The sequence below is a fragment of the Panthera pardus genome, unplaced genomic scaffold (genome assembly GCF_024362965.1).
Source record: "Panthera pardus isolate Hobbes unplaced genomic scaffold, ASM2436296v1 HiC_scaffold_3, whole genome shotgun sequence".
Classification (NCBI taxonomy): Eukaryota; Metazoa; Chordata; class Mammalia; order Carnivora; family Felidae; genus Panthera; species Panthera pardus.
In genome coordinates this window covers 45885275-45900684 of record NW_026526876.1, presented here as the reverse complement: position 1 = coordinate 45900684, position 15410 = coordinate 45885275, and the positions used below count along the sequence as shown (strand labels likewise).

At 38.7% G+C, this 15410-nt stretch overlaps 2 protein-coding genes across 7 annotated transcripts in view; one reads left to right on the top strand and one right to left on the bottom strand.

Moving 5' to 3' along the window:
- The window catches only part of RAD51C (RAD51 paralog C), a 36736-nt gene extending 30563 nt beyond the window's left edge, over positions 1–6173 (bottom strand). Inside the window, exons 1-4 of the mRNA XM_019415618.2 lie at positions 5964–6173; positions 2942–3200; positions 2165–2331; positions 847–980 (exon numbers count right to left, since the gene is read on the bottom strand). Of these exons, the coding sequence (XP_019271163.1) occupies positions 847–980; positions 2165–2331; positions 2942–3200; positions 5964–6081 (678 nt within the window). The 5' untranslated portion in view covers positions 6082–6173. The remainder of the gene's footprint in view (positions 1–846; positions 981–2164; positions 2332–2941; positions 3201–5963) is intronic.
- Positions 6174–6654: 481 nt separating this feature from the next.
- The window catches only part of TEX14 (testis expressed 14, intercellular bridge forming factor), a 121135-nt gene continuing 112379 nt past the window's right edge, over positions 6655–15410 (top strand). For 3 of the 6 annotated variants that reach the window (XR_008418609.1, XM_053892432.1, XM_053892431.1), the window contains exon 1: positions 6658–6775. The gene's annotated coding sequence lies outside the window, so the exon portion shown is untranslated. Of the gene's footprint in view, positions 6776–15410 lie in introns of all 6 variants that reach the window. The other 3 variants (XM_053892435.1, XM_053892433.1, XM_053892434.1) reach the window with 2 other exon arrangements.

Genomic DNA, 15410 nt, shown 5'->3' with positions numbered 1-15410 from the left:
CCAACAAAATCAACATTTCAACATAATGTCTACAAGATTCATCCAAGTTGTAGCATATGTCAAAATTAGACTGTATGTATATACCACATTTTGCTGATCTATTCATCCATCAATGGACACTTGGGTTGCTACCATGTTTTAGGTAAGATTAATATTGTTGCTATGGACACAGGTGTATAAATATCTCTTCAAGACCCTGCTTTCAATCCTTTTGGTTATATACACAGAAGTAGAATTGCTGGGTCATATGGTAATTCTATTTTCAATTTTTGAGGAATTGCCATACTGTTTTCTGAGGCAATTGTATCATTTTATGTTCCCACCAAGAGCAAAAAGCACCTTCTTAAAATGAAATAATATGTAGCTACAAAAAGAATGAGGTCTATCCACATGTGGTGATATAGAAAGATAGGCAAAACTCTAAACCAAAATGGAAGGTGCAGAACCATATTACAGTCTTATCCCATTAACAAATATTAAAATACTGCAAAATACATAAAAAAATTTTTGGAAAGACACAAAAAACAATAGTGGTCAACTTTAGGGAGAGGTATTAGGAAACAATAGAAGGGTAGCTTTATTTTCCATTTTATACCTTTCTACAGAGTTTGCCTCAGTATTCCACCATTACTGGAGGCAGAACCTCTTTCTATATTATTTCAATTTCTTACTTTGGGCATAAAATATATATATGCTAAATATATGAAAATACAAATAAACTGTAGAACAAGGAAGAGATTTTTGAATGGGCTTATGCCACTATGCTATTTACTTATTTTTCATGTTACTCAAACACCTCCAAAGATACTCCAAAGGTTAACTATATTTCAATAGTTTGAGCCATACCTTTGAGTGTTCTGAAAGGAAGTCTGGGAGGAGATAAACTTGTGCCAATAGCTCTGTGTAGTCACGACAACGAAAATAGTAAATATGGGAAAGAATATTTTCAAGAGTGAAATCCTCCAAAGCCTTTGGGTGCTCTAAAATAAACAAAACAATCTTAAAATAATTAGTTTTATTTGTTTTGATATATTGGTGATAGTAGGAAAACAATACCTTTGAAAAACAAAATGCTTCACCGTGAATAACAAACTCTCCACTTGAATTGAAAGATAACAAAATTGTAACAAAATTACTATAAACTATCATTGCATAATTCCTGGCCTCTTATTTTCACCTTCTCCACTGTTTCCTTACATACTACGCTATTGAGAAACTGTTTATACACATATACAACTACAGTCTTAATGCCTGCCTTTTCGTATTTCTAGTTATTACTTTCATTGAATAGAAGTAACATAACGGAATTTCTCTTTGTTTTTTTCATATGACTGCAAATTAAGGGGTGCCTGGGTGGCTCAGTTGGTTAAGCGACCAACTCTTGATTTCAGCTCAGGTCATGATCTCACAGTTGGTGAGGTGGAGCCTGCTTGGGATTCTGTCTCTGTCTCTGCCTCTCCCCTGCTCACGCTTTCTCTCTCTCAATCTCTCTCTCTCTCCCTCTCTCTAAATAAATAAATAAATAAATAAATAAATAAATAAATAAATAAATATTTTAAAAAAGTCAGATGCTTAACCGACTGAACCACCCAGGTATCCCATCTTTAAACGTTTTTTAAAAAATCAAACACTCTTTCTACATCACAAGCTTAAAAAAACTTCCCAAACACTTTAATGATACAATTAAACAGCCATGAAGTCAATTACATTCTACTCAGAGCCCCCTAAAGTCAATCAGCTTAATATTCCAAACATTTCCAACATGGTTTTTCAAAGCTACCTTTGGTTTATTAAAAAAGCCAGTATGGCAGTCAATATAAACTGAATGCACTGAATATACTGAATGCACTGGGACAACATTTACTTACATTAAGTGCCCAACAACATTAATTTACACCTGGCAGGTCAGAGCATGATGATTTGAAATCATACACTGAAATACACACACGAGTTATGTGGCCCAGAAGCAAGGGTCATAAAAGAAAAGAAAAAGCCAGACTAAGTTGTGGCATTTCTAATTCTGTAAAAGAGATCTGAAGGTTGAACACTAGGACACTGTCAAGTCATTAAGCTTCATTCTAAATGGTTTCTTGCTGAGGCCTGAAAGGTACAATTGCAAATTACTTTTATTATACAGAAGAAAGAGGATCACTTGCTAACTTACCCTCTCCCATATGTGCTTCTGCTATAAGGTGAAGGTGCTGAATGCAGGCAGTAGCAAGGTCTACCACTCTATCAACCATAAAACTTCCTTCAGTATCAATAAAAACTGCTTCACCTTCCACTCCTCCAAAACATTCTGGTATCTGCACATCTACTGCCAACTGCATACTGTCAAGAGAAAGCTGAATGACCAAATCATAATCATCATCATAATCATAATCCTCTAAGGCAATGGTTTTCAATGCCACATCACCATCCATTAGGTACCACCATTAGGCTACAGATGTGGCTAACTCTCTGCTCCAAATATACGTATATCAATTGATATTTGGATTAGTGGGGCAGGGGGTATACTCATAAAACCATGACTAAGGATTTTTTAGTGGTTTTTAGGCCTCTGGGAAGGAAACCCTTTCTTATACATAAATGTACTTTCAAATATTTGACTTTCAAATATACTCCCAGGAATTAATTATATAATAAAATAGAAGACTGCCTATTTACCCTAATGAACACATTACAATGCTGCAAAAGAAACGTTTTTGGATATCAAAATAATCCATATCAATTTATCAAAATGGGGTGCTGATGTAACACAAATGGCAAATTGATTTTTGTCTGATGCATGTACACACACACACACACACACACACACACACAATTAAGAGCACATACATGTCATTTTTGGTCTCCTGAATATAGACCCACAGCACCATATTCTATTACTTACATAAAATGTTATTAAGCCTACCCTTAAGAGGGGAACATTTAACTTTACCATAGTTGTGTTTTTCCAACACCTGGTACTCCACAAATTTCTGTTGTTTTGGTTAAGGGTATTCCACCCCCAAGAATATTATCTAGTGCTGAACAGAAGGTAATTATGAAGTTCTGGGTATGCTCCTGCTCAAGAAGTTCCAGTGCTGTACACTTCTTGCCTGACTCAGCTACAGCAGCATATCTTGGTTTATTTGTGAGACATTCTCTTCTTATAATTTGCAGAGTTTCTAATGCTTCCTCTTTAGATATCCCAACTTCTGAAAGTAAAATAAGGAAAAAAAAAAACCAAAACACCCTGATTTTAGAAATTTAAAAGTCTAACATGTTATTGGATTGTCTTCATTAATTCTAATTTTACATAATAAGAGGGATGCCAAGAGTAAAGAAACATAAAAACGTAACATTCCACTATTGAATTTTTCAAGTTAATAAAGGCAAGTATCTATATTTTTTACTCTTTACATACTTTATGATTTACTTATTACCTCAAAAATAGAATTCAGAAACCTAAACCTTTAAAGCATTTGAATACTTACAAGAGTATCTAGAGGTAGAAATAAAAAATGTACCCGCAGTCCCTTTTGGTCCCATGAAGTCATAGTTATCTTGCTGTAATAAGGTATCTAAATTATTTTCAGAAGAGAACAAAATGGCCTCCAACTGCCTAAAACAAGATTTAACTTTAAGAAGTATATGTGCACTGGGTGCCTGGGTGGCTCAGTCGGTTGGGCGTCGGACTTTGGCTCAGGTCATGATCTCACAGTTTGTGGGTTCGAGCCCCGCGTCAGGCTCTGTGCTGACAGCTCAGAGCCTGGAGCTTGTTTCAGATTCTGTCTCCCTCTCTCTCTGCCCCTCCCCTGTTCAGGCTCTGTCTCTGTCTCAAGAATAAATAAACATTAAAGAGAAAAAAATTGAAAAAAAAAAGAAGTATATGTGCATGTATTATTCATAATAAAAATTTTTATGGAAACAGTCATGAAAAATTCATATATCACTTCAAAATTATTTACTGAGAATAATTTTAATGCACAAATATTTTAAACAATACACTTATGCTTCCTTATCTACACAATTTCATTCCTATCAGACAATATGGCTTAAGGAAATGGCAATTACAAAAGAAGCTGCTGGGGCATCTGGGTGGCTCAGTCAGTTAAGCACCAGATTTCGGCTGACGTCATGATCTCATGCCTTGTGAGTTCAAGCCCGACATCGGGCTCACTGCTGTCAGTGTGGAGCCTGCTTTGGATCTTCTGTCCTTCTCTTTTTCTCTCTCTCTTCCTCTCTGCTCCTTTGCTCATGGTCTCTCTCTCAAAAAGGAATAAACAGGGGCACCTGTGTGGCTCAGCCAGTTAAACTTCCGACTTTGGCGCAGGTCATGGTCTCACGGTTCATGAGTTCAAGCCCCGCATCAGGCTCTGCACTGACAGCTCTCTCTGCCTCTCCCCTGCTCACACTCTGTCTCTTTCTCTCTGCCCCTCCCCTGCTTGCACTCTCTCTATCAAAAATAAACATTAAAACATTTTTTTAAAGGAATAAACATTAAAAAAACAAAAACAAGCTGCTAATGAAAGAAACAATGGTGAAGGTGACATCACTTATGAATTTGATATGTCAGTGCTTGATTTAGTTAGGATATGAATGCAAATTTGGTGCTAACAAAAGACAACAATGGTGATAAGGAAATGAAAATCATGCCCAACTAAAGAGTCTAAACTCTGGAGTCAGCTTTCTTGGGTTTGTAAACCCTGACTGAACCACTTACTATGTAGTTACTTAGTATGGGCAAGTTACTTTTTTTGCCTCAGATTTTTTCTTTTGTAAAACGCTCTTAAATTTTTTTTTTTTATGTTTATTCATTTTTGAAAGACAGAGACAGAGCACAAGCAGGGGTGGGGCGGAGAGAGAGGGAGACAGAATCTGAAGCAGGCTCCAGGCTCTGAGCTGTCAGCACAGAGCCCGACGCGGGGCTCGAACTCACCAACTTCGAGATCATGACCTGAGCCGAAGTCGGACGCTCAACCGACTGAGCCACCCAGGCTCCCCATCAGATTTTTTTCTTTTGTGAAACGGAAATAACACAATACATGTTGAAAAGTTTGGTAGAATACAGAAGCCATCCAAAATGCTCAATAACTGTTAGCTATTATCATGCAGATTCTCTCATTTCTTTTTTGTAAAATCAATATATTGAAAGAGCCCATTAAAATTTGGGAGGCAATGTGCAGCTTAAGATTTAAAACAGTTAAATTCGGTCTACATTTATTCTTGAATGACAAGTTGAAACTTCCTTATTTTCCATTGTTGAGGGCCAGGATTTAAAATTTTGTTCTATCTTAAGAGGACAGTTCTGAGCACACCATAATATAGCATGTGGAGTGGGACTGACAGCATACAGCTTCATTTTTGTATACCTCATGACACAGTGGTTCCCACCAATGTATCATTTACAGTGTTCTGGAATAAGAGGTTTGGGGGGGGGGGGGCATGTTTTGTTTTGTTTTCCAGTGAATGACATAAAAGAAGCAATGTCTTCTTTGTATTGCTTTCTCCAAGTTCTGGGGATTCTGCTCCCTTTCTCGCTCAGTGTCTCAAATCCTCTCACGAATCCTCCATTTCTCAAATGTAATCCCTTGCCCCTTGGATTTTGGAACAGCGAAAACTAGATAAACTGTCTGGGTACCAATCCTGGCTCCACGATATCCTAGCCCAGTCATCATAAAAAGTTACTTAACCTCTCAAGCATCTGTTCCTTCATCAACATATTGTACATAATAATCCACGTTACAAGGGCTCTTCTTGAGTTATAAATGAGATAATGAGTAAATGTTTTCAAGGCCACAGTTCTAACCGTTCAAATCGTGTTTAACTGGAGTCAAGGAGCGGTTTCACCTTACAAACGCAGCGTTGGGCGGAGGAAACTGACGGACACTGGGCTGAAGCCTGAAGGCGGAAGAACCGAGATGGAGGCGGCACAGACGGGGGTCCGTGTACCTCAACTTGCCATCAGGAGTCATTACCTTTGCTGAGCTCGGATGGTTTCATCTCTAGGAGTTCCTCAGCAGTCTGGAAACCTGCAGACACCAGCTTCACCCGCACCGCTGGGGACAGCGGGAAACTCACTAAATCCCGCTGCATTTCAAAGCCCGACACCCACGCGCGCAGCGGCGCCAACCCAAAGTTGCTAAACCCCTGCAACAACGCCGCACGCTCGCGCCGGCCCGCGCCGTGTGACGCCACACGTAAGCGGAAGGGGCGGGGTCTGCGGCCTGACTGCTCGAGGCCTAGGACTTGGCCTTACTGAGGAGGAATGCTAGGTTTTCAAGCATCCGCACCATTTTAGTCGTGGTTCTTCCAAATCCCATCATGTAGGGTTTCCCCATAAAATGCACATCCTGACAGTAAAAAGATGGATGAAGACCGCAAGACAGAGACCAGGCCCTACACACGACATCTCACCTCAGCCCTGCCCCTTGAGTGGAAACCTCAGAGTTATTAATAGGAATGAGCTCCCTGAATGGGGGTAACGCACACCCTGGCTAGTTACCGGTTTGGGATATAGAATGGTCATATAAGGATTAATCGGTGTTTCCATTATAGGGTTCCACTTTCTTGGCTTTTCTTGTCGGGTGTCCCCCTTGCCTTCCCCCTTCTCCTTTCCGGCCCTCGCCCGCGCGAGGGATTGTGGGCCAGCCCCCCAACGCCGCGGGGAGCACTGGGCGCCCAATCCCCGCACTCACCCACTCTCTTTCTCCGCGAGTCCAGTGTGAAGCATGGTGGTTTTAGAGACCGTTGGTTCAGCGCCTACCTGGCTTAAGAAGTAGCTGGAAAAGTAAGCAAGTAATGTCCCCGTGGTGGGCTGGGCTCCCGTTCTTAAGAGGAAGTAGTTGGGCTACGCAAGATCTCCTGCTCTGGTACAGAGTTGAGAAGGGCCCGCTTCTGAAAGAGAACTTTGAGGGAATTGAGGCGGTTTGGAAGGTGGTTTACGCAGTCTTTCTGTGGCTAGGTGAGTATGATTTCTTTAGGGGAGTAACTCGTTCACTACCTTTTGGTAAGATTCTTAGCCTTGATTTTTTAACCCCTAGCCTAAAGGAATTGCCTAAATATTGCAAATCAGAGCTCCCTAACTACTTAAGATCTAAGGAAGGAAACACGTTGAGCACTTTAGCAAATCCCACACATTTTAAATGCTCACAATCATACCACGAGGTGTAAAACAAGGACATAGAAGCTTAGACAGTTTTCTTGAAACAAAAATTAAAACCTAGTACCCTTTCTTCTACCCTGAACTACCTCCAAATTGTGAGCCCATCTTGGGGTGGGGGTTGGGAAGTAGAAAGGAAGAAGTGTTTGTCCCCCATTTGGTAAGGCGGGGAAAGTCTGGTAGGACAAATCAAAATAAGGCTTGTTTGCCACTCATTGCTAACTACTAGTATGAGTCACATCTGGGCACACTAGGCATTGCATAAACGTAAGGAGAATTCATGATTATAAAGCAGCCAGTCTTGGGTGAAGAAGAGGTGGTGTTAACATATTCAGGGTTAGTCCTTCAGTTAGTTTGCTCAAACTCAGTGGAACCGGTCGTGTTTAGAACTTAGTTTCATTGACAGTGGAGAGTTAAAAGTAGACTCTATCTGTAGTCCTACAATTAAGCGTTATTAATATCTTATTTTGACCCTTGAGTTGCCTATAATTATTGTCAGAAATTGCCTATAATTGTTGTCAGAAAATTTTTAAGATTTCTTTAATGCATTTTGCTCTATAGTTAGGCTTTCAAAGTAGGATCCAGGTTTATGAGGCCAGGCACTAGGAACTAAACAAAGCTATGAGATTTTTATGTACCTTCATATGCTGTCAGAGTCTCAAAAAAAAAAAAATTTTTTTTTTGAGAGGGAAGAATTGAATCATTTAACTGGTAAGCTACTTAAAACACATTAAATAAACGAATATATTGTAAAGTAAAATGCAAACATAAATTTTCGGATAAATATAAGAAGAAAGATCCAGTTCAAACTGGATACCTCTGTAATCATCCAAAGCCTCCTGGGAATATGGGTGTGTTTTCCTTTGCAATTTGTGGTCACTTGATGAAAAAGTTTGAGAGGCACTGCTATGGACAAATGAGCATGAGCTTTGGAGTCATACAAATTTGAGTTTCTATCACATCTCAGGAAATTACCATCTGTGAGACTTGCAGCAAGTTACTCAGTTTCATCTCCTTCAGGTGGAAAGTAATATTTCCTGGGGTTATTGGAAAGATCAAATTAACAAATATAAAGTCTTTAGCACAGAAAAGGTACATAATAAATTTTAGCTTCTTCATTTTAAAATACTCTAATATGTGTATTCAGCTGAATAAAGCTTTATTACACACTAGCTCAACAGAGTGCTAATGCTGTGAAACATGTTTTTTAAATGCCTACAATTGTAAAGTGCCAGGGAAAGGTGCTTTTATATATATTTAATTGAACTTGATGCTTACAATAATTCTGTTTACTGGGCCATTTTCTAGAGATACTAGAGAGGAGTAATCTGAATATTTCTGTTATGGCTGAGGAGAAATTTATTTTCTTTTAACCTAAAAATATAGAACTTCTAAAAATGGTGACCTTGCATGTTCAAGTGGATTTGGGAATGGTGAGAGAAATGAGTGCTGTTTGGACTGAGAAAAAACTTTGAATCCAGGCTTAGCTTTAGAGGTGGTTATGATAAGGGTACCTGGGTGGCTCAGTCGGTAAAGCGTCTGACTTCAGCCTAGGTCATGATCTCGTGGTTTCCGACTTTAAATCCCAAGTCAGGCTCTGAGCTGAAAGCTCAGAGCCTGGAGCCCGTTTCAGATTCTGGGTCTCCCTCTCTCTCTCTCTGCCCTTCTCCCACTCATGCTCTGTCTCTCTGTCTCTCTCAAAAATAAACATTAAAAAAAAAGGTGGTTATAATAAAGCCTGTAGCCTCAGACACGTATTTGGAACATCACTGTCAATTGCACAAAGCCTTATACATGGTAGGAGCTCCATATATATTTGTCCTCCATAAACTCTTGAAACATTCTTCTCATTTCTGTGATGCTACACTCCTCCTTCCTACCCAGCTGGCTTTTCTGTCACCCTTGGAAACTCCTCTTCCATAACCTGGCCCTGAAATGTTACAGTTCTTTTAAAGCCTCATAGCACACCTGTTGCTAACTATTCTGTCTCTCTCCTCTCTTGTTTCCTCTCATTCTCTCTTTCTCTGTCTCTCTCCTCTCTTATTCCCTCTCATTCTCTCTCTGTCTCTCTCTCTGTCTCCCTCTCTCTCTCCCTTTCTTTGCTATCTTACTCACATTCACAGTTCAGTGACTATATGCCAGTGATTCTTAAATTTATATTTCTAGCCCTGCCCTGTTCTCTGACCTACAGAAACAAATATCTGATAGCGTTCTGAGCAGTGCAAAGTCTCTCAACTCAGCCTGTCTTAAACCTAACTTATCTTCTTCAGCCCACTCCCAAAACCTTGTCCTTTTCCTGCATTTCCTGCCTCCAGAATTGAATATCATCCTTCCATGTGCACAGACCACTTCCCTTCAACTCCCCATGTTTGATGCACATGCAAGTACTATCAATTTTCTCTTTGACATATCTTGATGATACTCATGTCTCTACCTCTAGGCCAAGCTGCCACCATTTTGCTTGCAGGTACATAAGATCATTTTAGTTGGTCTCTTTGCATCTTCTCTTCCTCTCTAGTTTGTTCACCCATGCTGCAGCCAAAATGTTCTTTCTACAGTACATTTCAGTTCATGTCACTTCCTATTTTGCTCTTAGGATACAGACCAAATTTCTTAGACTCCCTTTTAAGGCTATCATAGCACCAAATGCCTCTGTGTGATCGTTTACTTAACATATGTCTCCCCAACTAGATTGAAAACTTCAGTAGAGCAGGACCATATGGATTTTACTCACTGTTGTTTTCCTAGAGCCCCTAGCCCAGTGTACGACTTTAGTAGGTACTCAGTAGATACCTGTTAAAAGAAAGGATGATTAGATGATTGACCTGCACCTCTCTCCCTATACTTTTCTATTTTGTACCTTGGTGGAAAATATATGGTAGAAAATATATACTTACAGGAAATATATACTTGTAGAAAACAAAATGTAGGAAATATAAAGAAGAAAATAAAATTGATTCACCTTCTGTTTAACTCAGATAAATTTTGGTTTATTTTATTTTTTTGGTTTATTTTAATCTTTCTACAAGTTCACATAAAAGTGTTTATTTTACATATTTGTGGTTAAATTATGAAGAAATTTGTATATCTTTTATTTTACACTTAATATTTTGTCAGAAGCTTTCTCCTGTGTAATTACAAATTATTTGAAAATTAAGTTTAGTGGTTGCATACTGTTCTGTCCTGAGGGCCATCTTTCTAATCAGTGGCCTATAAATGTACAGTTGAATTATTTCCAGTTGTTTTGCTGTGATGAAATAGCATTCTCTCTCTCTCTCTCTTTCTCTCTCTGGATACATTTCTGGAAGAATTCCTGGGTCCTCTAGAGAGTATGTACATTTTCATTTTGGATCATACTGCCAAATATTTGTACCACTTATACTCCTATTGACAGCATATGAGGGCTAGTTTTCCCACCTCCACCCCAGCACTGGCCCTTAGCAGTCTTTACGTGCTTTTTTCCCCCCTTCTTTGTTATTGAGGTATAATTAATTTTATTTTTTTATTTTTTTTAATTTTTAAAATATTTTTGAGAGAGAGACAGGGTGTGAGTAGGGGAGGGGAAGAGAGAGAGGGAGACACAGAATGCTTGATTTTAAATTGTTATCTTTTATTACTAAGAGAGGTTAAAACTTTTTTCATATAGTTTTCATGGATAAATATACCTTATCATTGTAACTATCTCATTTATATCCTTTGCCCACTTTTAATTTGTAAAAATGGTAAAACACACATAACATAAAATTTACCATATTAACCATTTTTAAGTGTACAGTTCAATAATGTTAATTATATTCACAATATTGTGCAGCCAATCTCCAGAACATTTTTATCTTTCAAACCTGAAACTCTGTACCTATTAAACAATAACTCCCCAGTCCCCCTTCTCTCAGCCTGTTCTACTTTCTGTTTCTGTGACTACTCTTGATACCTTACAGAGGTGGAATCAAGTAGTATTTGTCTTTTGTGACTGAGTTATTTCACTTAGCATAATGTCCTGAAGGTTTATCCATGTTGTAGGATGTGTCAGAGTTTATTTTCTTTTTAAGTCTGAATAATATTCAGTTGTATATCCATACCACACTTTGTTTGTCCATTCATCTGGGAATGGACACCTTTTGGCTATTGTGAATAATGGTGCAATGAACATCTGTGTACATTCTTTCCTACTTTATAACTGAAGTACTTTAATTTAAAAAACATATTTGTGGGCACCTAGGTGGCTCAATTGGTTAAGCATCTGACTTTGGCTCAGGTCATAATCTCAGGGTTTGTGAGTTCCAGCCCCACATTGGGTAAGCTTGAGCCCCGTATCAGGTGAGCTCGAGCCCCACTTCAGGTGAGTTCAAGCCACGCTTCAGGTGAGCCCTGCTTGTCTCTCTCTCTCTCTCTCTCTCTCTCTCTCCCTCTCTCAAAAATAAATAAATTAATTAAATTAAATATATATTTGTAACAGGCCTGTTTTTTTTTAATTATCAGAAACAGTAACTAATATTTATTGTGCTTAGTGTAGGCCAAGCATTCTGCTCATCTTTGACATCAAAACCCATATTCGTAATGCGTATGCTGCCTACCCTCTCTGATATGCATATTGTGTTATACGGGCTATTTGCCTAATCTGTACATCACAAATATCTTCCTACTTTGTCATGTGTATTTAAACTTTGAGATTTTTGGGATGCCTGAGTGGTTCATTCGGTTAAGCATCTGACTCTTGGTTTTGGCTCAGGTCACAATCTCATGGTTTGTGGGTACAAGCCCCTCATCTGGCTCTGCACTGCGTGGGATTCTCTCTCTCCTGCTGTCTCTCTCTGCCCCTCCCCTGTTTGCACGTGCTCGCTCTCAAAATAAATAAACTTAAAAAAAAAAAAAGATTTTAGGGGCACCTGGGTGGCTCAGTCGGTTAAGCGTCTGACTTCAGCTCAGGTCGTGATCTCCTGGTTTGTGGGTTCAAGCCCTGCATCGCGCTCTGCATTGATAGCTCAGAGCCTGGAGCCTGCTTCAGATCCTGTGTCTCCCTCTCTCTCTGCCCCTCCCCTGCTCACACTCAGTCTCTCTCTCTCTCTCTAAGTAAATAAACATAATAATTTTTAAAAATAAAAAAAAAATCGCTTCTCGGCCTTTTGGCTAAGATCAAGTGTAAAAATAAAAAAAAAAATTTAAACTTTGAGATTTTCTACTTTGTTGATGTTTTTTGTATGCAAATATAGTCAAAGTTTGTATTTAATTCTGACTTTGGTAACATGCTTAGGAAGTGTTTTCTTTGGGGCCCCTGGCTGGCTCAGTTGAAAGAGCATGTGACTCTTGATCTTGGGATTGTGAATTTGAGCACCACATTGGGTGTAGATATTACTTTAAATAAGAAAATATTTTAAAAAGTCTCAGGACGCCTGTCTGGCTAAGTTGGAAGAGTGTGAGAGTCTTGATCTTGGGGTTGTGAGTTTGAGCCCCACGTTGGGGGTAGAGATTAGTTAAATAAACTTTAGGGGTGGTTGGGTGGCTCAGTCAGTTAAGCATCTGACTCTTGATCTCAGGGTTGTGAGATCAAGCCCTGCGTTGGGCTCTGTGTTGGGCTCTGTGCTGGGCATGGAGCCTACTTAGAAAAAAAAAAAAAAAAAGACTATTCTGAAATAAATAAACTTTAAAAAATAAATCATAGGGGTGCCTGGGTGGCTCAGTCAGTTGGGTGGCCGACTAGAGCTCAGGTCATGATCTCATGGTCTGTGAGTTCAAGCCTTACATCTCTGTGCTGACAGCTCAGAGCCTGGAGCCTGCTTCCAATTCTGTGTCTCCCTCTCTTTCTGCCCCTTCCCTGCTTGTTCTCTCTCTCTCTCTCTCTCTCTCCCCCTCTCTCTCAAAAATAATAAACATTTAAATAAATAAATAAATAAATAATCATACATAAATAAAAATTAATTTTAAATTTTTCCTTCAAAATTATAAACATAATTACTTGTATTTTTTCTACATATGATTTATAATTTAATTTGGATATTTTAGCCTATCTATTTTTAAATGTAAAGTAGGAGGAAGAAAGTAATTTTTTCCTTATTTCCAGTGGTGAGCCAAATTTCTAAGCACTCTTTTTTTTTTTTAAGTTTATTTATTTATTTTGAGAGACAGAGAGAGTGAGTGCATACACACTAGCAGGGAAGGGGCAGAGAAAGAATCCCAAGCAAGTTCTGTGCTGTGAGCGCAGAGCCCAACATGGGGTTCAATATCACCAACCATGAGATCATGACCTGCAAGTCAGAGGCATAACAGCCTGAGCCACACTGGCACCCCTCTAAGCACTCTTTATGAGGTAATCTTTCCCCCCATATGACATGCTATTTTTATACATTATAAATATAAATACATACATATATACACACACACACTCACACACACTCACACACACTTTTATACATATACTTTTATGTACTTAGGTCCTATATTCCTGGTATAAAACCTATTTAATTTACTGTGTATGTTATGTTAATACTCTACAAGATGTTAATACTCATAAAGATGTTATGAATTTGGTTAAGAGTTTTGCATTTTTATTTGTGAGATTAATTTGTGAAGTTATTATGTCTACTTTGTCTGGTTTTGGCAATAAAGTTTTGCAACCTTTGAAAAATGAACTAAGAAGCTTCTTTAGTTTTTCTATGTTAACATGTTATTATTTAACAAACACCTGTATTTCCTTATATTTTTCCAGTCAAAGAAATATGGCTCTCCTCGGGGGATACTGAGTTCTATAGGGCTTCTGTGAGGATTATAGCACTAATGTCTTTTTATCTTCTTTTTTTTTTTTTAAATGTTTATTGTTTAGAGAGAGAGAGACAGGGCATGAGTAGGGAAGGAGCAGAGAGAGAGGAAGACACAGAATCCAGAGCAGGCTCCAGGCTCTGAGCTGTCAGCAGAGAGCTCAATGTGGGGCTTGAACTCACAAACCGTGAGATCATGACCCAAGCCAAAGTCGGATGCTTAATTGTCTGAGCCACCCAGGTGCTCCAGCACTAATGTCTTCCTTAACCTACTTGAGCTACAAGAAAGTGAGAGAAAGTTACCTTTTTTGCCATAAGGCACACTGTGTCAGATGAATGTTTTGATAACTAGGCCGATAGCAATAAGTTCTTGTGAAATATTGGAATTAGTCTCGTGAAGGGTATGGGTGGTTTAAGAGCTGTGTGTTATTTGTTTAAGAAATCTTCTGAAAATGGCATTTTGAATTTAAGAGTTGTTTGGTGGTAACAGTAGTTTAGTTCTTAGACATCATCTTTCTCCCTTACATGAGTGGTTCCTGCCAGATTTCAAGGTATCTTAACTTTTATTTCACAAAACAAAACGTAGATATTTTGTTTATAGATTAGACTGTGTATACATATATATGTTTATGTGTATATATAGATATATATTACATAGTTGTTCTTTGGGGGAGAAAATCTATAAAAATCAAACTGGTTACTGTCAAAAGGCCAGATTTGAGGAATAGTTGCAGCTCACATCACAGAGTCTCCTCCCTACTCTGCCCCAGAATGTTTTTCTCTCTCCATGTCAGACACCTGTATGTTCTCAGTTATTACTTGTTAATCTTTAATAAGATTTTTGAACAGCATTTTTTCTTCCTGTTTTAACGATATGAAACTCTGGCTAATTTGTTTTGGCAGAGGACAGAACACCAGAAGAGTTTTGTATAATAAAAAGACTTGGGAAATAAGGTGATTCTGGTGTGGTCTTGGAGAAACAATTGAAGAACAGTTGGAACTTGTGAACTCCAATTTTAATTTACAGTGAAGAAGGCAGGAGAGGATTAAGACTATTTATATGTCGATATGAAATATTTGAATCATTAACCATTGCCTGAGACAGGATTTACTCCTTTTGAAGAGTCTAATATGAATCAATGAAGGCTGGGTGGCTTCTTGTAGGATGGAATCGCCAGTAGTATCGTTCTGGGTTTCAGAGATACCCGTTCAGGGAAGAGTGGAGGGTTAAGGATATTTGGAAGCACAACTTATTTTTGCTTGGGAAGACATCCTGGTCAGTCAGGCTTCCAATCCTATAGACCATCATCAGTGCTACCTGAGCTGTTCTCTAATTAACTCAGCTCAGAATTAGAACTAGTGTTTATACAACTGCTCTTTTTTTTTTTTTTTTAAGAGTTTCTTTTAAAAAGTCACCTCTACCCCAAACGTGGGGCTCAAACTCACCCTGAGGTCAAGAGTAGCATGACCTACTGAGCCAGCCAGCTGCCCTCCTATACACCTGCTCTTTT